Consider the following 22,218-nt stretch of genomic DNA (forward strand, 5'->3'; position numbering starts at 1 on the left):
CATTGTTATTTATGTCGCAGATTACCAAAAAGTTATTGCAAACGAAGCACTAGTCATTTTCCCTTAAATGGAGTTCGCATTTATCTGCGTGACAAAATTAGCGTGGGGGGCCAACCGGAAGGAGGGCCCCCAATCTTTTAATAGTAACGCTGACCCCGCCCATTTGAGGACTTCTTCTTCATGAAGCAGGACGACCGACAAGAAGAAGAACAAGAAGTGGACGAGCATGAGCATGAGCACGAGCACGAGCACGAGCACGAGCGGCGTCGCCATCGACGGCATCGAGAGGTTCGAGAGCCCGAACAAAGGGCGAGGCCTCCGGGTAAGCAGGAGCTTCCGCGTCGGGGAGCTGCTCTTCTCATGCCCGCCCTACACGCACGTCCTCTCCGCCACCAACAGGGGGCACTACTGCGACTTCTGCCTCAACAGGTACGCAACAACAACAACAATCATTGTCCATCGATCGATCTATTTGGGTCCTCCATGCATTCAAACTTAGTATTATTTTAAATTTTAATGGCGCAAATTGCATGAAACTCTCAAAAAATGTATTGATTTAATAGATTAAAAAAAAAACTTTTATATGATGTGTAGATTAAACAGTTTACTGTAGTTTTAATTTTATGTATTTAATGTATATAAGTAGTCTAATTTATTTGACATTTTATTAGTGTTGATTGTATTTGTTTTTAGATTATTTGTGTTCTTTTTAAGGTCAATTCATTTTTTAAAATATTTTATTTGCCATTTTTAAGGTTTTTGTATTGTATTCATTAGTCCCGGAAGTAGTGGTAGTAAAAGTAGTTGGATTAAAGGTGTATCTTATTTTTCTAATTATTATTTATAATGTGTATACTGCCTAATATTTCAATGTCATTTATTGATTTCTATTATTTTGGTTATATTTATGAATGGTGCCACATTAGTTTATCTCGTCGATTAAAAAAAAAAGGTTATTGAAGGGCCACAATATTAGGTACAGGAAGAGCAATGATTGCGTGCGTCTACCGCATATCACAAGTATTGATTTGACGAGACATTGTTTTTCTGAAATAGTTTGTAATTGCTGCAGCACACCGACAGCAGTTTGAAATATTTGACCGTCTTTCAGTCCTGAAATGTGCAAACGGCTGCACTTGTGAGACTTTGGACGCGCGTCCTTCTTCATGTCCGTCCATTAAGCGGGATTTCAAGTTCTCCAAACGACAGCGTCTTGGATTTGCACCCTGGCATTTCTTTCAGTACGACTTTACGCCATCTGGCAGAAGGTCGGTGCTATTAATACCGTGACCATCACTCGCAACTGCTACTTCTCGTCAGCGCCGACTGGGATGTAAAAATGTCCACATGGGAGATACCGTGGAATTCAAATTCAACGATTTTAAAACATGAATTTGATCATATGTGTTATCTTTCCACGCTTTTATCTGAAGACGGTATTGTGCTGAATATTTAGGCGACTGCGCCCGTTTGTATCCACGGAAGGAATCTGTCGACATCATTGCCTTCGGGCTCGCATTACAAACGCAGCTCACCTGTTTTCTGGGGTTGCTCACGTGACTTTTTGCAACGCGAGCCCGAAGGCACTTTCATGTCAATTGAAGTTGAGCGTAAAAGGCGGCACATGACCAAATGAGACGGATCGCACTGGATCGCGCTGGGTCGCGCTGGGTCGCGCTGGGTCGCGCTGGGTCTGCTTCATTCATACTACACAAACGCAATCTTTTGCTCTCAACTTCTCCTCTTAACACACACGAAGCAGCAACACATATATAGTAAGTATAAGTATAAACAGCTTACAAGAGTACTCTGGAGCGTAGTTGGGGACCTTCTCTGCCTGTTGTTCTGACTGATTAAACGTGGCTCATGTGCTTCGACGTTGCAACCTTCCAATGTGGAAATCTTTCCAAATAGTCGACGTAAATTGCTAGAAACAATTGTGAGCATTTTGTGTGACTTTTTTGTTTTTTAGGAAGGAGAGCCTGGCAAGATGCGGCAAGTGCAAGAAAGCGCACTACTGCAATGTCAAATGCCAGGTAGGAAGTCAAGGACAACTGCTCGCTCGCTTGCACTTTTTTTCTTTGAAATGTCGGCAACTCGACTTTGGAATATTTCCACGTACGAGCCGTGTTTTGACCGTTTTTGACTTTGACTTGCAAAGCCAAATTGATGTCAACAAACAGCCGTTTGGCAGATCAGCCACAATCCAGCGTCACAATTTTGCAGCTCAAAGCCCCAAAAAAAAGCTGAAAGTAACGTGAACGCGCTGACGACTGTTGCTAATCGCTGGATTTCTGCTGCGAGCGCAGAAAAGCGATTGGGCGGCGCACAAGCTCGAGTGCTCGGCTATGCTGGCCTTCGGGGACAAATGGGGCCCGTCGGAAAGCAGCCGGCTGGTGGCCCGAATCCTGGACAAGAAGGTGAGAGGGGGGGGGGGGGGTTTGCCGGTTCCAAAATGGTGTGGTGTGCGTCCCTGCAGCAAACGCAGACAGGAAGGAGCGCATCCGAGAGGATCTTACTGGTCGGGGACATGCAGTCGCGTGAGTCCAAAGCTTCAAAACATCCATTTCAGAGCTCAGTTGCAATCTTTCAAACCCTTTCCTTTGTTTGAAGTCCAATCTTGAAATCCTAACCAAAGCATTTTCAAGCCTCACACTTGAAATGTGCATGAACTTGGAATGAGAGGACGTTCGTGGCCATGTTTGCTTGCGAACGAGGGTGGCGAGTGTCGGCCGTTGACGACGAGCGTGCGCCTTTCGGCGGCAGACGCGGAGGACGCGCCGGACAAGAGCCAGGCAGACGCCGGCGGACTGCATCGCTTTTATTCCAAACATTTGGACTTTCCCGACTCCAAGGAGCTGCTCGGCCTTTTCTCGCAGGTCAAAACGCTGACGAGAAAACACAAAGGAGGCAAACGGGTGACGCGCGTTTGCATTCTTGCTTGCGGTCAGGTGTCGTGTAACGGCTTCACCATCGAGGACGAGGAACTGTCCCACGTGGGCACGGCCGTCTACCCGGAGTAAGAGCAAAGTCCCTTGCGCTAATGCTAAATGCTAACGTGGAAATTCCACAAAGGAAAGCGTAACCTCTGTTGTGGCGCAGCGTGGCGCTCATCAACCACAGCTGCGATCCCAACGTCATGGTCACCTTCAACGGGTCCCGTGCGGACGTGCGCGCCGTCAAGGACGTCAAGGCTGGACAGGAAGTGAGCTGCTTCCCTTTGCAACTTTGCAAACAGACAACATTTTGGGGCGACAGTAAACATTTGCAAACATGTTCAAGTCACATTTTGACATGATGAAAAAAAATCTGCTGAATTTAGAAGAAATTCTACAAATGTATCTAGTGGTGAACTAATCATAAAAAAATGTCACTATTGCTTTCAATGACAAAAAGGTCGATTTTTGTTTGCGGCAGGACGGCGGCGTCACGGCTAATTTGCGCCTGACATGTTTGGTCGCCATCTTTCTGCTACGGAAACCTGAAGGGAAGGAAGCGCGTGCTTCAAAATCATTGCATTAGTTCACCACTAGAGGTCACTAAATAATATGCACTCTACCTTTAAAGTTATTGAATTAGGAATAAAAGTGCTTGTTGTTGTTTTTAATGAACTCGTGCAAATCAAAAAACAACATTCAAATGGTTGTCGTGAATGAATGTGTCCGTTTCCCCCTTGCAGGTGTTGACCAGTTACATCGACCTGCTGTACCCGACAGACGAGCGCAACGACAGGCTGAGCGAGTCGTACCGCTTCACTTGCGACTGCGCCGAGTGTCGCAGCGGCGCCAAAGTGCGAACGCGCGCAAACGTTGACGGCACACGCCACATTTGTTTCCTAATCTGCGTTTGCTGTGCGAGCGCAGGACGAGCTGAAGCTGAAAGTGCGCAAGCGCGGCGCGTCGGCGGAGACGGTGAACGCCAGCTTGCGCCACGCTCGCAAAACCATCCGCCACTTCCGGGAACTCAAACGTGTCCAAAATATCCTTTTCAACCGGAAACCGCCTTCCGTTTGGACTTTGGATTGGAATGCGTCCCTTGACTCTTGGGCACCCCCTAGCGAGCTTCTGGAGACGTGCGAGCGCAGCCTGGAGGATCTCGGACCCGTGCTGGACGACGCCAACGTCTACATGCTGCACATCAAGTACCAGGCCATGGGCGTGTGCGTCTACCAGGGAGAGCTGCAGGCCGCCGTGCGCTACGGAGAGAAACTCCTCACACCCTTCAGGCCAGCATTCCTTCTTTCTCCTCGTATTGCCGTTATTCATGTTTTGTCCAGTAGGAGGCCTGGAAAAGAAAATGTAGCGTTAGAAATGCGTCTTAACAACGGCAAGGTGATTTTGTGAAGGCGTTTCCCGCGTGTAACCACGGTGAACGTGCGCACGTTGCAGCCAGCTGTATCCGGCGTACTCGCCCAACGTGTCGTCTTTGTACCTGAAGCTGTCCCGACTCTACTTTGCCTTGGACCGGCGCTCGGCGGGCGTGGCCGCGCTCAAGAAGGTACGCCGCTTGTTTCGTGCTCGGCCAACCATCGTTTTGCACGCTGACGTGTGAAACGTGCGTCGGCAGGCAATTGGCATCATGGAAGTGACGCACGGCAAAGATCATCCCTACCTGCGAGAGATGCACAAAATACTCCAACAAACTTCACATCAAGAGAATACGCTGGCACCTTAACTCATTGATTGGCAGCCATTTTCACTGAAGCAACCCCTTTCGCTCCTGGATGTTCGACTGAGTTTGGATTGATTTCGCAAGGCCCACAGAATATTGTGTTCTATTGCTATCAAAATAAAATGAAACCTACCAAAAGAAAGATTCGAGTCTCTTCCTTCATCAGGAAAAAAAGTCTATTCGTATCTGTTAGCATTCGAATCGAGCTAAGTTTCATCATTATTCACAAATCAGTTGAAAACCGTGGGGAAGGAAAAGAGCTTTTTGCAACATGGCCCTGGTTGATCTCTTATACTCGGCTGCCACCTGCTGGCCATTTTTGTAACAACTTCACTTCAGAGGCTGCATCAAAGCCTTCTGGATGCTCTAGCATAAAAAAAACATAAAAAACAAACATATCAATACATCTTTGGTAATCTTTAAAATAGAATTTTGGGGGGGAACCAATCAGTTGAGAGTTCACAATCCGTCCCAGGACGGAATTGACTTGAGATACGACTTAGCAGTTTTCAGTCATATTATTTAGCTTTCTGCGGTTTGCGAGCGTTTTTTCTTTATTGCCACCCGCAGTTGACGTTCCCGCACACTTGCGACTTTGGCACCTGCAGATTCACGTTTGCAGATTATTTTCCACACACAAAATGGATATTCGTCAGCCATTTTGGGGGGAAAACATTTCAACAGACGGCAAGTTTTGCGATTAACGGGCCGGCGGGTCCGTCAATGACGGCGGTCCGCTGTACTGTGAAAGCCACACCCCTCACAATGCTACATTGCTAGCGTGGCTGCTACATTTTTAAAAAGTTGCCAAACAATCAAAGTTGCGTTTTTGAGTTTGATGAACAGTTTATTTTGCAGGCCGCCCTAGGAAATCACCATTCCATTTTCCCCCTTCATCTGTCCATTTCCTTCTTTGCAACTCTTGCTGGCGAGCCGGATTTCATTCAGAAAAGCATCGGCGCCGTACAAAAGCATCGGCGCCGTACAAAAGCATCGGCGCCGTACTAAAGCATCGGCGCCGTACTAAAGCATCGGCGCCGTACAAAAGCATCGGCGCCGTACAAAAGCATCGGCGCCGTACGCGCTCAATTCGTGGACAGCTGGCGCCTTCCGATGCAATTAGAGGCCAGCGCTTCATTTGAATCAGTTTTGACAAAAAGTACGTTTTGTTTTCAGTTTGAATGCATTTTGAAATGGACGGACTTTGCATTGACTGAAGTGAGGGAGAAAACCCACCGGGTTTTATCGCACGTTGACGTGCAAGGACGAGAAGAACGGAGTGAAAAGAAAAATGTACACAGCAAGAAAGAGAAGAGGAGCAAACAGCGCAAAGTGGCCTGAATAAAACACGAGAGAGCAGCACGAGAATATAAGATGGATTTATATGCTTGTATATACAATCGTACAGATTTGTTTGAAAACAAAAAAGGCATGCATAGGTGAGCAGGTTGCGGTATTTCTGACAGTACCAAGTCATGAACAATTCACACACATTTGCAAACAAAACACGTGGCTGTACAAAAAACAAAACAAATATATATATATATAAACATGTTGAAGGATAAATAATGAGTCCAAACATTTCAGATGCCAGCCGATAGATTTCGGCACAATTTACACTTTCATGGACTCCTTTCATTAATTGTTGAAATGTTCGCACCCGCAATGCAACAAAAAAAATTCATTTTCAGGAACTGGGAGGAAAATTTACAAAAATCCCGGAATTCAATTTGGGATGCATCACATGAAAAGTATTCACACATTTGGAAAGTCTGCTTGCATGGCCGCTTTAGAGCGCCTCATTGTGGGCCTTAAGTGCATGCCCTTTACGGATGGTGTGATTGTGGGAAGGTTTTTGTCAAGTCTAACTTGACAGCCATCTCGTAGGCGGCATTTGGGCTAGCGTGACCACTTTGGAGCGCCTCGTTGTTGGCAGTGAGTGCGCGTGTCAAATACATTTTCACTTTATAGCAAATTTAATCGATTCAGAACATTTTCAAAAGAAATTTGGTCCTCTCTTGCGTTTGGTGGATTATTTTGAGACCCCCCCCATTAAAAAAAAAAAAGCTGTGATGAGAAAATGTGCAAAAATGAAGTGCTGTAAATATTAGTTCCGTAATGTAGTGGACATAATCAACTGAAATGTTGAGATGGAGAAATCAATATCCACGGCAAGAGGACAAAAATTTAGTTTTTCTTACAATGTTTATGTTGCTGCCACGTTATCATGTGGGGGATTTCGTTTTTATTTACACAACTGCAGATGGGGGAGGCACTTTTTTGGAGTCACATGGAACAAGATAAGCCGCTTACGTGCTCTTTCAAATGATGACATCACTTTTGTGTTGATAAGTGCTGTTGTTTTGGTTAGCAACAGAGTTCAAACGGGCCAGCTGTGCGCCAAATCACTACTTTTCTGTCGCGAGGAGATTTGGTGTGTCTGAAGAAGCTCCTCCACACTTTAAAACGGTCGCACAAACGACTCCAATGGCATTCAAAGGTAGTGCTTTGGCGCCCTCTTGTGGCTGGTTAATTGGGTCCATTGGAGGGATGATGGCCGCCACGCGAGGAAATGAAACATTTGAGCAGTTGGAAAAAAAAGAAAAAGAAAAGGAAAAGAAGAGGGTGAGGGCTTGCCAGTTCAGATGAGTCTGGAGTTGTTGAGGAACTGGATGAGGACCCGGTAGACGAACTTGTACTGCGAGATGGTCTGGACCATCAGCATCCTCTGCTGCCTCAAACCCGACAGCATGGTGGGGATCTCCACCGGCTGAAAACACACACGGGAACGCCGCAACGAGCCGTCAAAAAAAGAAAACTTGCACAAGATTCCGTCCCGCCCGGAAGCGAAACGTCCATTTGGGGCACAACGCGCTTGTGCCGCGCGACAGAAAAGGAAACATAAGAGTGACGTTTTTCCTTGTCGGCTTCTTTTAAGGGTTCGCCACACGGGTGCCGTTCATTAGCATGTTTTCCGTTGGTTGCTAGCATTAAGCTAAACACACTTGATAGCCCAAAAATGCTAACTTTACTTCAGATTTGAACGGAACTTTTAGGTTTTTGTTTCAATTATAGATTGGAGAGCGACTGGTTATTGGCGGCACATATATATATATATATATATATTTTTTTTTTTTTAACCCAATGGCCGATAATAATAAATAATCCAAGAGACTCTGCACTTTTAGCGTTTCAGTAAAAGTTGAAGGTTTCACTTATGTTGATATTTTGGAAAACTTGATTTAGTGTGGAAACGTTTGGTCAGATCTTTCTTTTTTCTGCCCAAACTCAATCTTGAAGACGTTGCCAATGTTGATCACATTTTGCCGGCAATATTGTCCACAAATGATGAAGTATTGTCTCCTAATATGGCCGCCCTTCACGAGCAACTCCTAAAATGGCGATCATCGTGTCAAGCGTGGTTCATATGACAAAGACGCTGACCTCGTTGTGCTCCAGGCAGCTAATCATCAACTCGCTGAGAATGACCACGCCGGTGCGGCCCACGCCGGCGCTGCAGTGCACCACCACGGGCGGGTTGAGGCTCTTGGAGGTGTCCAGCATGGAGTTGGTGTGCCGTCTCACCGACTGGATCTCCTCCAGGTAGGCTGAGGGCAGACAAGACAATGAAATGGGAGGGGGCGGTCCCGCTCGGCAAGAACCGACGCTGCTGGGCCGGCGCACGCACACAGGAAACCCTGAACGTATTCGGGGCAGCCCTGCTCGGGCCAGTCGGTGTACTGCAGGTGCCACACGGTCCTCTCCTGACCCGACAGCAGGTGCTTGACCTTCAGGCCGGTGGTGGCGTAGCAGCCCGAGTCGGTTCGGAACTTGGTGGTCACCTTGAACTTGCCGTGCGTGGCCGAGTTGTGCTTGGAGCCCAACTTGGGCCAGTAGCGGTGACATTTGGGCCGCCCGCCCTCCTGCCAAGGCAAAAGGCGCCGTCAGACCCAAAGACACGCCCACCCGGGTGGCCGGCCGGCGGGCTCACCTCTTCGGCCGTAACCATGGCGATGACGTTGACGCCCTGCTCCCACACCATCTGCCAGAAATCGGCGCAGGTGTTGGCCAGCGGGCCCTGCGTGGCGATGTAGTGCCACTCGTCCCCTCGGATGCTCACCTGAACGACACGACGACATCCGATGAGACTTTTACGCGCGCATCGTCACGATGGGGCGACATTCGCGCCGTCAGTTTTCAACCTGAAAAAATGGCTACCGGTTTGTTTTTGCGGGTCTCGTCAGGATTCACCAAATTTCCCGTCGCTGAGAGAAACAAGCTCCATTTGGCAGAATTTTTGAAGAAGGCCGACGCCATCAGAACTGCTTGAAAACCCAAAATGTGTTTTGTCTCATCATGACAGAAACGTGCTTCATTTTGGACCAAAGCCGGCAAACACCTGCCGTGGCATTGCGAGAAAAATCTTTTCCTTGCTGCGCCTTCGACAACATTTTTATGGTAAGCGGGTTAGACGGGGCGGCGACAGGCGCCGATGGCACCAAACGCGGGCACGCACGCGAGGCGGGCGGGACGCTGAGCGGCTCAGCTGGACTTAAGGAGGTTTTAGTCTTTGCGAGCGCATTCCTGCTGAATTCCTGCCAGCTGAAAAGAGACGTTTCCGAGCCGTCAAGCGCGACGGTGGCAAAAGGCAAACCAGAAAGCACAAACAAAACACTGCAAATATTGCATCGCGATGGGCTTCGGCTCACAAACCCGAGTCAGGAAAAGCGACAGCAACAAAAACAGGCAAAAATGGGTTTTGAATGCATGGATGCATATTGTCAAGCGCTGTGGTCGGATATTTTGGGCATTTAAACGAGAACATTTCTTATTTTAGGACTTTGGGGGGAAAAGAAAATGTCCGAAAGGTCTTGCCAGGACAATTTGCATATATCATGTTTGAAGAAATTTGGCAAGAAAAAACGATAAAGATGACATTTCTAGATTTATATACAAATCAATTGAGAATTATTTTTGGGGACATTTTTCTTTTTGTCAACAGATTAAAACAACACAAAATGTCCGTTTTTTTGGGTTGACTTTTACAAGATGGCGATTTCTTTCCATGTGTCGAGAACGCGTGCGTGCTTGCTGCGCCCACCTTGACGTGCGAGGCGTTGACGTATCCGCTGTTGTTCTCCTTGTTGGGCACGAGCTCCACTCGGTTCTCCTCGTAGGGCAGCACGTCGCGGAAGCGGTTGCGCTCGGCGTTGTCGGCCAGCGCGGCGCTGGTGAGCGCGCCGTCCGCCCTCTTCTTGGGCACCTGCTCGTACTCGGTGAAGACGCGCTCCTCCTCCAGCTTCAGCTCCAACGTCTTGCACTGCCGGACGCACGCAAAGCGCAAAGCAAGGCTTTTTTCAAAGGCTTTTTTTTCCCGCCGCCGGCCTCGCTCACGTGCTTCGCGCCGAGACGGGCCGTAAAGCGCCGGCGGGCCCGCTCAGGCCTCATCCTTAGTAATGGATCATTTCAACGCCATCACATCCATTAGAGCTTCACTTGTATCTTGATATATTGTTTTTTTCTTCAAAATTGAGTAAAAATGACAATGAAATGACCTGATTTTAGGTCATTTTTAAAAAAAATAATTACAATTGTTCCTACTAATGCACAAAAAAAAGATGATGGTTTTTACTTGGTATGTATTTAAGTTTAAAAATGGAGAAAATACATTGAATGAATGAGTTTGTTATTTTAGATTCTACTTCTTATTTAATTTTAAAAACGAACAATGCAAATAAAACTTCATTTCATTTTCAATCCTCAGTGAAATAAGTTGTTTATGTTGGGAATGTTGACTTATATCACACAATAAAAAATATTCTATTTTAAGAAAATGTAATTGAGTAGATTTGCCAGCTAAAAAAAAACATTTTTTCCCAACTCAATTTGCCTTCAAGAAAAAAAAAAGTTTGCTTTTGATTTGCATTGACTGAATCAAACGTCAAGATGTTTCTTCTTGTGCTGGAGAGTGAAAAGGAAGCAGTCCGATCGTCAGCCGAGTCGGTCTTACCCGTTCGTCGGTGGCAGTCTTGGCGCCGTCCTGGACCGGGCCCTCGGGGACGGGCCCGCGGGCCACGTAGAGGCCGTTGAGGGCGGCCATCATGAGCGGCCGCTTGATGGAGTCCACCGACATCTTCTGCCTCTCCAACGTCTTGAGGAGAGAAGAGAAGCTCGCCGTCATGCCGGACGCCAAACAGAACATTGATGCACGTGGGCCGGCCGCCTCCCCCCCTCCCCCCTCCTTTCAAATCCGATTAGCTTCCCTAATCTGCCACGCTATTAAAGCTCGCGGGAGGAATCCGTCTTGCCTCGTCTCAACTTCAGCTCGGCCAAACAATAAGACTCCATTCAAGGCGATGGTCCGCTTTGCGTTTGCCTCGGACCTGGGCGGCACCACGGCCACATTGAGCGGCGCAAACGAGGCCATCAAGATGAAAAGGGACAGACGACCCCCGGCAAAGTTTCAAATTGCAGGATTTAAGAAGGTTTTAGCGCGCCGCCTTCTCATCAGGATGTGACCAATAAACAGCATTTTTGTATGCCGTCATTTGCCGTCTTTGCCGGCGCCGGCGCTGCTTACCCTCTGCGCGATCTCCCGCTCCACGATGCTGTCCTCCAAGGAGAACATCTCCGACACGGGCCTCTCCTTGAGCGGCTCCTTCCTCAGCCTCTCCTTGACGCTGGTCAGGTCCGGTTCGGAAATGGAGGGCCCCAAGACGTTGCCGTTGACGGCGGCCTGGTCCCCTCGCGTCAGCGTCCCGCCACCCTGGCCGTCGTCCTCGGCCCGGGATGGGCTCGGGTCCGTCGGCGGCGAATTGCGGTTGTGGTGGTGCGTGAGGTTGTGAATGGAAATGTTGCTGGGGGCCCTGGGGGGCCCCGGGTACTCGGGAGGGGGCTTGTTGGGCAGTTTGGCCAGGGCGGCCTGCAGCTGCGCGCTGATGCTGATGTCCTCGTTGAGACCCGGGATTTGGACATCCAGCTCGGGCCTCTCGTCTTCCTCCTCGTCCTCGTCTTCCTCGCTCTCGCTGCTGTGGATCAGCATGGTGGCGTTGGAGAGGGTCTTTTGGTGCTGGTAGGGTTCCTTCTGCGAGGGCGCGGCCACGGGCAAGTCTTTGGTTTGCGAGGGCGGAGGCGGCGGGTGAGGCTGGGGGGGCACCACGTGATCCCGCAGCGTATTCCTTCGATGAAGAGGAGCGTTGATGGCCTTGAGGGCGGCGGCCTCCATGCCGGCGCCTCTCATGCTGCTGATCACCACCTCCATGCTGTGCCGCTTGGCCAGGGCGCCGCGCTGCTTGGCGGCGGCGGTGAGCGGCTCGCTGACCTCCTGCAGGGACTGGCGGACCACCGCCGAGCTGTCGGGCTGGAAGGTCTTGACGGACAGCTGCACCATGCGAGTCACCAGCTCGGGGCTGCTGCCGCCGATGCAGCGCAGGCGGTGGCTGGCCAGGTCCGGCGTGCTGGTGGCGGGCCGGAAGGCCGTGGAGGGATACGGCGGCGGGGGGCGCGAGATGTGGTTCCTGGTCACGTGAGCGCCGGCCGCGTAGCCGGCGCCGCCGGCGCCGCTGCCGTTGTTGCTCCCTTGCTGTTTGCTATTGGCGAGCTCGGGCGTGCTGACCGTATGAGAGATGGAGCTCCCCACGCCGCCGCCGCCGCCGCCGCCGTTGATGCAAGGCGAATGACAAGGAGCGCCGGTCGGTCCTCCCTGATGGGGGCCGTGAGACACTGGCTTGCTGTAGCTGACCTACGAAGCAGAAAACGTCACATGTTGTCGGGACAGGAGTGCATACAGAAAGGTGGGAGGTCATACACGACAGTCAAGCAAACCCGCACGCCACAAGATGGCAGCAAGCACTACTTGTGTCCAAATCAAACTGCACTTCATTTAAACTGCACTTTCACAAGCACTTGCGGGCCTGACATTGCAAAGGCCGGCGTGTGGCTCACCTGCGCGTAGGGCCCGTGTCCGGGCCCCAGGCCGTGATAGGGTCCCCGCTCCCTCATCTCGGGCTGGCTGTAGACCAGCGCCTCGGGCTGCCGGTAGGCGCAGGCGTTGCTGATGTTGAGGCTGCGCAGCGATTGGCTGTGGAGGTCGTGCTGGGCGTGCAGCAGGCGGCGCTTCTGCCGCATGACGGCGTCGTACTCGGGCGTGGGCCGGTAGGACGGCGCGATGATGGCGCTGTGCCGGTGGCTGGGGATGTAGTCGGGCCGCATCAGCTCGCTGCCCGGGATGCTGAGGTTGGACGACATCGGCGAGGGCGGCACGAAGGTCTGCGAGTGGTTGAGCGAGCTCAGGCTGGGGCTGCTGTACACGCTGCCGTTGGGCAGCGCGCCGTTGCGGAAGGGGAAGTCCGCCTGGCAGCGGTCCAGGCTGCTCTCCGATTTGTAGTAGGGGTCGTCGTGGAAGATGCTGTCTACAAAAGCAACATTGGGGGACATTGGGCAACATCGGGCAACATCGGGCAACATCGGGCAACATCGGGCAACATCGGGCAACATCGGGCAACATCGGGCAACATCGGGCCGCACCGGCGTGGTCATATCCTACCTTGCGAGCTCTTTGTGTCTTGATAATGTTCTCCGTACTGTGAATGCATCGTCTGGAAGTTACACGACTGCGGACGAGGCTAAAAGAAAAGCACACGCAAGATTGGGGGGATTTTGGCAGATACGAGCCATCAGGAGCATCCAAAATTGACCACAGAATTCAAATATCATATTTGATATTTCATTCCATCTAATGAACTTGTTTCTGTTCATCCATTTGGAATCCAAACATTTACGGCCGCTGATGTTTTCAATGACTTTGGACGGCCTCCGCCGGCTTGCATGTGAAATTCTGCTTTTTGAAACCACTGCAGTGTCGGGCTGGCTTTAAAAAAAAAAAAAAATCACACTAAAAATGTCCTTTTCAAGCCTGATATCGATTCTTAAAACCATGAATCAATTATTTGAGGGCCTATTTTTTCACATAAATTCATAAGAAAATAGAATTTTAGAGAGCAATTTGTATCTTACGGTTTTCTTGAAATTGACGTGAATTTAAAAGCATTTTCTTACATTTATGAAAGACTTAATGCACTTTAAGACAATCTTTATGATTTATATTTTGACAATTATTGAATTGGATTTATGACCATTTTTTTCATTTCACCCCTGCTGATGATGTCAACGTTTGTGATTTTATAACACGTTATTTTTTTATTAATAAACGACGAAACCATTTAACTAGTTATCGCCGCCACCAAATGTCATTTGAATGTTTGTGAATCCAATCAAATCCGCAGATCACTTGAATGAACTTGAGATCAGCTCGGTCAAGATTCGCCAGTGAATTGCGAGGGAACTCAAGGTTTGAAGTCGGACAGGTTGAGGCAGCGCACATTCCGACACGCCATGAACACGTTTGGAACACGAGGAGTCGCAGTCAAGAGGAGGAAGCGCGTGTGGCAATTGTGAGAAAAGCGGCAAGTCCAAAAAGAAGCGCTCGGTCAGCGTTGCTCAACGGCAAAAGGTTATTTTGACATTTCTCGCTCTTCTTTTGGTCGTTTGAAGCCTCACAAGAGAAAAAATAAGCGTCAAAGTCACTCTTGTGTTTGTTTCTTTTCATTGAAAAATGTTGGCTATAAAGCAACTTTTTGGACGGTGTCAAATGTTTCTTTTGTTTTGCTGCTCATGTCGTCATGGAAGACAACATTGTGAAAGGGAAGATGGACGACTTTGAAAACGGCTGTCAGTAAATGAGTTCAAAATTCATATCCAAATAAAATCCTCATCTATTGCCCAATGACCGTCGTTGCGCAAATATTAGCTGCTATGATGACTCGGTGAAAGAAGAGATGGACTTTTTGATCCATGTTGGAATTGGGTCGGTTGCTCCATATTTGTGGCCAGCATGCTTGTAAACAAGCAGCGGCTGCGGTGGCGCACGCACGCACGCATTGTGCCGCATTTAGCCGAAAGCGCCGGCAAAGGAGACGCGCAAATCACCGGCTTCTTCGTCAGACCGGAAATCGCACAAGCCACGGCCGGCCGGGCAGCGAGCAGAAAAAAAGAAAAAGAAAAAAGATCGGGACCGTTAACTTGCGAGGTACCAGAGAAAGGCGATGCGTCCACGTGGGCCGCCTCCTGATGGGCGCCGGCGAACGCGTGGGCCTAAAGAAGAAGAGGCAGACGTGACGTTACGGCGATTCTGCTTTTCTGCCGGCCTTCCCACGACCTTCCCTCCCACTCACTCACTCTGCGCAAATCTTGTTCTGTTTGTAGAACTTGTGTCTGGCCGTGAAGAGGCGAGCGATGTACTTGGCCATTTCCATGTCCTCCTGCTCACAAAGACAAAACATGCGCACGATGGACCAACGTTGTCCTTGTGCGTTGTCGTTGGTGCGCATGCGGGAGAGAAAATGTGCACGTTGGCGTCCCGGCAGGCAACACTCACCATGTGAAAGCTGATGGTGTCATCGCGGCTGGTGATCTCCACCGTGATGGCCGACTTGTTGTGCGCGACGGTGCCGATGTCCTTCCACCTGGTGCGCAGAACACACCGGGTTGTTCCCACGCAAGATGGCGGGCGATCGGACGGGGTGGGGTCAAAGGTTGAACACAAACCTGTGGAGCATGATGGAGCGGCCGTTGCGGTGTTTGACAAACACGCCGACGAAAGACATGCCGATGAAGATGTCGTTGGTGTAGTTGTCCTGCGGGGGAAACGCAATCGCTCAGAAGGGAGCGGTCGCCGGCAAATGTTGGGCGCTCCGACTACGCACCTTAGCGGCAAAACTCTCCTGGCCGAAGCCGTCCAGTTTCTCGATCTCTTTGATGTACAGCAGCTCCGCCTCGGCCGCCTGCATTCGACTGCGAAGCGCATCACCAATCAATCAATCAATCAATCGATCAATGAGTGAGTGCAAGGCTTCATAGACATGCTCAAAGTGTTTGTCGCTCTTTTCTGCAATTCTTTTAGGAGTTTGCGCGAAAAGCAATTTGGTACCAGCGGCTCTTGTGCTCTTCTGCAACCTTCTGAGTCCACTCCTCCAGAACCTCGTCGCCATTGGGCCAGTTCTGAACAAAGGTGCAAAATCAGGATGGAAAAGTGTGAAGGTGGGAAAGCTTGGACTCACCACGGGAAAGAGGACGTACTCCCGCAGGAAGTCCTGAGACGCAAACTGAGTGAAGTCGCCAAAGTCGGCTGCAAACACAACAAAGCGGCGACACGCGTCTCGTCAGACTCAAAACAAAAGCTTTCAAGCTAAATAAGCATTTGGAAAACAATTGTAGGGTTTCATTTCAAAGAAGCGTCAAATGCCATCTTTTTGTGATATAAAAACTTGAAAGCTTGACAAATAATAAAAAGCTTTTGTGACCTCCAAGTTGAAAAAATCGCATTTGAATTCTTCTCGTTGAATGGAAGTCAGCAGCGTGAACACCCGCTGTCCTTTAAAATGACGTATGTCCGAATGTTCTAGTAGGCTTTCTTGACTTGAAAGTAGCAGAGTTTGACAGAGCCCCAAAGGACGATGATGACGATGACGACGATGATGATGACGATGACGACGATGATGACGACGATGACGATGACGATGACGACGATGATGATGACGATGACGACGATGATGACGATGACGACGATGACGATGACGACGATGATGATGACGATGACGACGATGATGACGATGACGACGATGACGATGATGATGACGATGACGATGACGATGACGACGATGATGACGACGACGATGACGATGACGATGACGATGACGATGACGATGACGACGATGACGATGATGATGACGATGACGACGATGATGACGATGTTGCCACCAGCACGATTGCCTGCGCTTTTCGTTTTTGTTGTTGCTGGGTTTTGTTTGCAATAAGTTCAACTTTCCTTTCATCAGAACGTAAGACCTTTTCATTTTGATGCCCCGCCCCCCACTCGTATTTGTTTGACGTGACAAGACCGCATCCTTCCGCGCACTTTCACGCCGGAGCGTCAGCTGAAAGTCACGTTTGTCGCAAGCGGATCGTCGCCTCGCCGCCGCCGCCGCCGGCCAAGACCAACCTTGGAGACGGCGATAAGCAAACTGGCTGTTTACATTCCCAGCGGAGATTTAGATATCAACCGGGAGTGTGTGCGTGCACGCGTGTGTGCGTGCGCGCAGCATCGGAAGGCAAGTGGACTGGTCTCTCCCGCGGTATGCAGCCATATTAGGTAGCGGAGTCAAGATGACCCGAGCAGCCCGTCTGTGCTGGGCGTGAGTGAAATTCTTTGCGTGCGTGCGTTCCCGTGTCTTACCTTGCACCGCCAGGCCGGCCAGTCGGATGCCCTGCTCCACCGTGCAGTGGAGACGTCCGTCCAACAATTGCTTTTTCACCTGCAGGTAATACTGATACCTGCAAAAAAACAGAAGCAAAAACATCCCTTTGGGTTTATGTTTGGAGTTAGAGGAGAAGCGTATTGTCGCTTGGTTTGATATTTTTCCACTAATCCTTACTATTGCTCGCTCCCTGTTATTTTTCGCATTATTGAATGAAATGGGAAAAAAACTGCGCTCAGAGTCAAGGTGTCAATTGCAGAATGCTAACCTTGGATTAGCACATGTCGATGGATACGGAAACAACGCCGCCATCCAACGGTCCACTTGCGCCGCTTTCCGACACTTTGCTTGATGCGTGGCAGGTTTTGGGCTTCTTCATTCTACTACTACGTATCCACAGAGAGGATAAATACGGTAGCAAACGCCAATTCCAATTGGAAAGGCTGACCTTTTGAAATGTTGTCAATAAGTGTTTCATCTTGAGCCACGACTTCTTTTGTTGACAAAAGTCAGTCTGGCAAATAAAGCGAGTCCGACAAAAACTTGACTTGAAAGCACTTCTTGAAGCTTTCAACGTTTTGCTTATTTCCAAAACCGCTTCTGTAAAAACAGTGGCAAAGAAGAAAGTAACGCGATGATGGATGAAAAAAATGCTGCAACGCAAAAACCTTGGCAAGATCGCAGAAGCCTTTTAGTGAGGAATGAGTGAATCATCCAAGTGACTCATTTTGGACGGCAGATTTATGACAAAGCAAATTCTGCTCGCTTAAGATGGACGAATGCGAGCTAGCGTAAAGCACAAGCCCCGCCCCCCGCGCGGCACAAGAAGAATTTGTGTTGCCAGCACGGGGGGACCTGCAGGATGCCTGGCGGTTTGTGGCGGCGGCGTTGTGGCCTGCCAGAACGCGACGCTGCGAAGATCACAAAAGCTTGCTCGCTAAAGCTTGCTCGCAAAAGCTTGCTCGCAAAAGCTTGCTCGCTTCCTTTCCGTCCACGGCTGGCGTTCGTCATTTGAACGAACGTCCACGCAAGGAGGAAGCAAGTCAAGCCGTCGGAGCTCGGCCGCATTGCAACACCCGCACGCCGTTTCCCGTTTGGTCGTCGCCACGGCGACCGCAGGCCGAGTCTTTCCACCGGAAGGCAAACTTTCCTGACAGCGGAGAACACCGCAAGTCATCAGCAAGCAACATTCGGCATTGCGGCAAATTGCCTTCCTGGAAGGTTCATTTTCAAGGCCGACGCGCTTCTGCGCCTTCACGTGAAACCTTCCGGACATTTTGTTGTCATTTTCGTCTCCCTTTTTTTAGCTGCTCTCAGCGGCTCTATAATCTGACCTCGCACTCCTCCTCCCTCGCTCTGTCATTACACCCACTGGCGAGGATGCCATTCCGTTCCCGTGGCAACCCTCTAATTAGCCGGGCCGCACCGCCGCCGCTGCAGTGAGAAGAGTGGGGGTGGGCGGAGCTTGATGCGGCCAAGAGAGGTGGAGCAGAGCGGGGCTGAAAGTGGACCTTGTTGATATGAAGCTTTCGTGTTTTGGGGTCTGCAGAGCGCTCGGCGGGATTTCGTAACGCCCGCTGTAAAAAAAAACAAAAAAAAAACGAGTGTTTTGCTGGAAAAATGCGAGAAGAATATGGCGGAGTGACTTTTGGGAGATTTCTCCCAGCACACACCTGTCGTCACCCGACGTCACCAGCGGGTTCGAAAAGGGAGGCCAACTTTGGCCCGCATGCGATTGTCCGCTTGTGACTTGCAGCAGGGCCCATTTTTCTCTTTTGGCTCTCACCGAGCCTTTCTAACGGTCAGGAAGGCTGGAACCCGCCACCAGATGTCCAAGTGGACCTTTTGTGCGACCAGCCTGCAAGCATATGCGCCAACTAAGCCTTGCACTTTGACCCCCCCAAAAACCTCAGCCATGACAGCAGACGTGTGGGAGGGCTCGAGGATCTGCGTGCGTGTACGTGCCCGTGTGTGCGTGCGTGTGCGTGTACGTGCCCGTGTGTGCGTGCGTGTGCGTGTAGGATTGAAGGATGCTGTCAGCCTGTTGAGGCCTGTTGAGGCCAAACGGTCAAGTTGGGTCAACAAAGCGCAGCGTTTTGTCCTCTTGAGACACATTTTGTGAACGGGGCCCCCACAAAAGTGTGTTGCACGCAGCGTACATGCCGGTCGGTACGAGGGCGTCTTCTGTCGTTTTTTCCAATGCTGCTGGCGTGTGTGCCGAAGAGACTGAGACCACGTTCCTTTCTGCTGTCAATCAAATCCTGGACGAACTTTGTCAAGCATCTTTCTTTCTCCATGTTTCAACCACACGCTTGAGATGTGAAAATAAATATACACACTCAAAGCCTTTGATGGTGTGAATATATCCCACTATTGTGCACCGCAACGACGAGGCACTCTAAAGCAGAAAGACCAGCACGAAGCCCTTGTCCACATGTTGCCTGTGTTGGTTGCTATTTAAAAAAAATGACCTTACTCTTCTGCCTTCCTCCTGTGACATGCACATATTGAAAGCCAACAACGAGGCACTCTAAAACAGCCACACCAGCCCACATGTCGGCTGTCGCAGACTTTTATCCAAAAATAAATCATTGACTTCACTATTGCGCCTTTCTTCTGCAATATGTATAATTGTTTTGTTCATATGATTGAATTGTTGCCCTGATTAGCTACAAATGTGATTATCCCGAGTACTTGCGGCGACGGCAAAAAGAGCCAGTGGGAGGTTTTCACATCTGCACAGGCCAGGAGGAGACGCAGGCGGCTGAACGGCCGGACGCGAGCAAGCGAGGAAGAGCGGGCGTCGGCTTACACGTCAGCCTGAGGTTGATTCGACACAGATCACCCGAGCCGGCCCCGTGCAGACATCGAACACGGGTCGCATCACGTGACAACTCGTTTGCAAGCTGCAGTGGGGTTGGAGAAAAGCATTAGAGTTGACAGCTGTAGGGGGAGCTAGAGAGCAAAAACAATAACAACTGGGTTTTGCCAGCGGGCAGTCAAGAAAACAGCCGACTTACTCACTCTGTGTTTGCAATAAAAAAAAAAGCATGAACATAGTTTTGTGTGTGGTGAGCTCGGACGTAATTATGCTTAAATTCAAGTCCCAATTTTTTTTAAAAAAACAAAACAAAATGGGGAAGGCGCTGAGTTACAACCACATGAATTACGCGGTATAAACCAAAAGGCAAGTCTGGCTGCAAAACGTTGAAATTGGTCTGCCCGCCCACCGCTCGTCTTCCGCTCGTCCTTCGAGAGGCGGAGACAAATTCACCTTTGCGTCAACAACATTCAAATTAGAAACGCCACTTGAAGAGAATTCTTCAGACTCACAGCTCGACACGCATTCGGGCACAAGAGACAAACATTCGTTACCAAACAAAAAGCAGAGAAAAGCCAAACATGTCAAGCAGAACAGTGACTGACTGAGCAAATATGTTTGACCTTTGTGACCCCTCAAACTAGGAAACAACACAAATAAGAGCTTCTGAAAATCGATCTATGAAACAGGCTGCGAGTGACGTGGATTCGCCGCATGGCTCGATTTAGCGTCGGTGGCGTTTTTGAACTGCTGTTCGTCATTCACTCCATGAAATGCAGCATTTCTCACAATCGTGTTCATAGCGTACGGACTGTTGGCATCCTGTGTTCGACTGTCAGCTGCCTGCACTTTTCTTTGCCGTGCTGAAACCCAAAACAATGCAACGGATCTTTCTCGTCATTACAGTGATTGACAGAAGAATAGACCACAACCATTCAGCCGTTCATTTTCAGAAGTGTTTTTGAGATGACTTTTTTATGCCTCTGACACCAGAAAGGTGAAAATTCACAGAGGTCATCGTCATAGCTAGCTTACGCTCGGTGGGGAAAACCTCCGATTAGCAGAGACGTTTGACGAGGACAGCAATTTGGTGTACATTTATAGTCACCGTGTTTCCTTACAAATGGAACATCGCCAACTAGTGGCCTGGCATGCACATTACAAGGTTGTCCTGGCAGGATCCAAAGGCATTTTTGCCAGCTTGTTGGCAAGTAAACGTACACGTCGTGCCTCGGCCTAAGTGTGGCGCCCAAACGTTGCGACGGTGAGGATTGTTTACAAGCTTGAAGCGAGCGAGGGAATTGGGGGGCACTTTCCCAAAGCCTGGGGCGGCACGTAGGGGCCCACAATGCGGCGCATTGTGACTAAGTGGTCTGACAGCGCTTGTGCAGCTGGCTTCTCACAAGATTCTTGCGAGGTGTGTGAGCTGAAGCCAGCGTGTGTGCGTACGCATGTGTGTGTGTGTGTGTGTTGTGTAAAGCAGCCCCCTTGGCCAGGCTCCCCCCACTGCACTTCTGCTCGGAGGAATGTGCGGTCCGCCTCCTACGCTGGACGGCTGTGCCAACATTCCTGACTCACACAAGGAGAAAAAGGAGGCAAGCAAGCGATGAAAGGGAACGAAAGACGGGCCTGGAATGAAAAGGAGCTGGCGGCGCCACTAAAAGTGAGAAGAAGGTACTAAAGAGGAGACGATTGTTGCCTAAATTTCACGTGTAGAGCCTCCCATGGACACACGCACGCGCACGCGGCCTTTTATGCCGCGGGGGATTCCTGGAATACCAAACCTTTAACAGAGCAGATCCCGGCAGCTGCACAACAAACCTGCGATTTGGGAGTTTTGTGTTTTGAAAACAAGCGCAAGGCTTTGGGGAAAGTCCCCTTAGCCTAATGCTAACAAAGGCTGCAAAATGCCATAGATGAGCTAACATATAGTGGTCACATAGCAGCAAATGCTTATTTGAACACAAAGAGTGGAGCAACGCATGTAGACAGGTACTTCAACAAATCTCACCAGCATATTTTCTTGATCATCTGCAAGGAACGACCATTTTTACTGTCGCACTGAAGATATGAGACCATGTCCATAAACACCAGAAGGAGCAACACAATGTCCAATGAACTGAAGCAGAAACCGTTTCACTATTTTCCTACTATTTCATTACGTCATGACTGGAAACACAATCCACGTGTGTGCAGTCTGCTCATCCTTTTATTTCTTGCGTCACCCACGACTCGAAGACTGAACACGACTTGGTGTGCTGTTGATTTTGGTTGGTTTGTAACGTCAGTATTCGATAGAACACCGACTTGAACCATGTTTGGTAACTCATGCATGATGGTGGGCTTTTTTTCCTTTCCTAAAAAGTAGCAAATCACTTTGAAGATTCGGCCCAACATGGTCACGCCTCTCGC

General features: G+C 49.7%; 2 protein-coding genes across 6 annotated transcripts in view; one reads left to right on the forward strand and one right to left on the reverse strand.

Annotated features, from left to right (window-relative positions):
- Nucleotides 1–4,799, forward strand: LOC144039043 (N-lysine methyltransferase SMYD2-B-like). Of its 3 annotated transcripts, XM_077551938.1 has the most exons (12): nucleotides 1–429; nucleotides 1,973–2,036; nucleotides 2,310–2,420; nucleotides 2,480–2,540; nucleotides 2,767–2,879; nucleotides 2,952–3,019; nucleotides 3,103–3,205; nucleotides 3,680–3,790; nucleotides 3,864–3,978; nucleotides 4,051–4,225; nucleotides 4,389–4,497; nucleotides 4,567–4,799. In XM_077551938.1, exons 1-12 carry the CDS (start codon nucleotides 227–229, stop codon nucleotides 4,672–4,674), a joined length of 1,341 nt encoding a protein of 446 aa, XP_077408064.1. In that variant the 5' UTR covers nucleotides 1–226; the 3' UTR covers nucleotides 4,675–4,799. The 3 variants fall into 3 exon arrangements, 2 of the variants coding, with proteins under 2 accessions (XP_077408064.1, XP_077408063.1); XR_013289329.1 differs by having other exon boundaries at nucleotides 2,767–3,019; nucleotides 3,864–4,497; nucleotides 4,567–4,709; XM_077551937.1 differs by having other exon boundaries at nucleotides 2,767–3,019; nucleotides 3,864–4,717.
- LOC144039040 (tyrosine-protein phosphatase non-receptor type 14-like) overlaps nucleotides 3,641–22,218 on the reverse strand; it is a 26,100-nt gene continuing 7,522 nt past the window's right edge. The window contains exons 4-22 of one of the 3 annotated variants that reach the window (XR_013289328.1): nucleotides 16,964–17,061; nucleotides 15,789–15,856; nucleotides 15,659–15,729; nucleotides 15,435–15,522; nucleotides 15,277–15,365; nucleotides 15,107–15,194; nucleotides 14,908–14,990; nucleotides 14,763–14,823; nucleotides 13,217–13,295; nucleotides 12,616–13,082; nucleotides 11,252–12,412; nucleotides 10,682–10,822; nucleotides 9,773–9,991; nucleotides 8,663–8,791; nucleotides 8,360–8,594; nucleotides 8,116–8,279; nucleotides 7,309–7,441; nucleotides 4,432–4,611; nucleotides 3,641–4,284 (exon numbers count right to left, since the gene is read on the reverse strand). Coding sequence is in view for 2 of the 3 variants with exons in the window: in XM_077551930.1 (XP_077408056.1) it covers nucleotides 7,313–7,441; nucleotides 8,116–8,279; nucleotides 8,360–8,594; nucleotides 8,663–8,791; nucleotides 9,773–9,991; nucleotides 10,682–10,822; nucleotides 11,252–12,412; nucleotides 12,616–13,082; nucleotides 13,217–13,295; nucleotides 14,763–14,823; nucleotides 14,908–14,990; nucleotides 15,107–15,194; nucleotides 15,277–15,365; nucleotides 15,435–15,522; nucleotides 15,659–15,729; nucleotides 15,789–15,856; nucleotides 16,964–17,061 (3,370 nt within the window). In the remaining variant the exon portion in view is untranslated. Of the gene's footprint in view, nucleotides 4,612–6,034; nucleotides 7,442–8,115; nucleotides 8,280–8,359; nucleotides 8,595–8,662; nucleotides 8,792–9,772; nucleotides 9,992–10,681; nucleotides 10,823–11,251; nucleotides 12,413–12,615; nucleotides 13,083–13,216; nucleotides 13,296–14,762; nucleotides 14,824–14,907; nucleotides 14,991–15,106; nucleotides 15,195–15,276; nucleotides 15,366–15,434; nucleotides 15,523–15,658; nucleotides 15,730–15,788; nucleotides 15,857–16,963; nucleotides 17,062–22,218 lie in introns of those variants that run through there. The other 2 variants (XM_077551930.1, XM_077551929.1) reach the window with 2 other exon arrangements.

The sequence above is a fragment of the Vanacampus margaritifer genome, chromosome 19 (assembly GCF_051991255.1).
Source record: "Vanacampus margaritifer isolate UIUO_Vmar chromosome 19, RoL_Vmar_1.0, whole genome shotgun sequence".
Lineage (NCBI taxonomy): Eukaryota > Metazoa > Chordata > Actinopteri > Syngnathiformes > Syngnathidae > Vanacampus > Vanacampus margaritifer.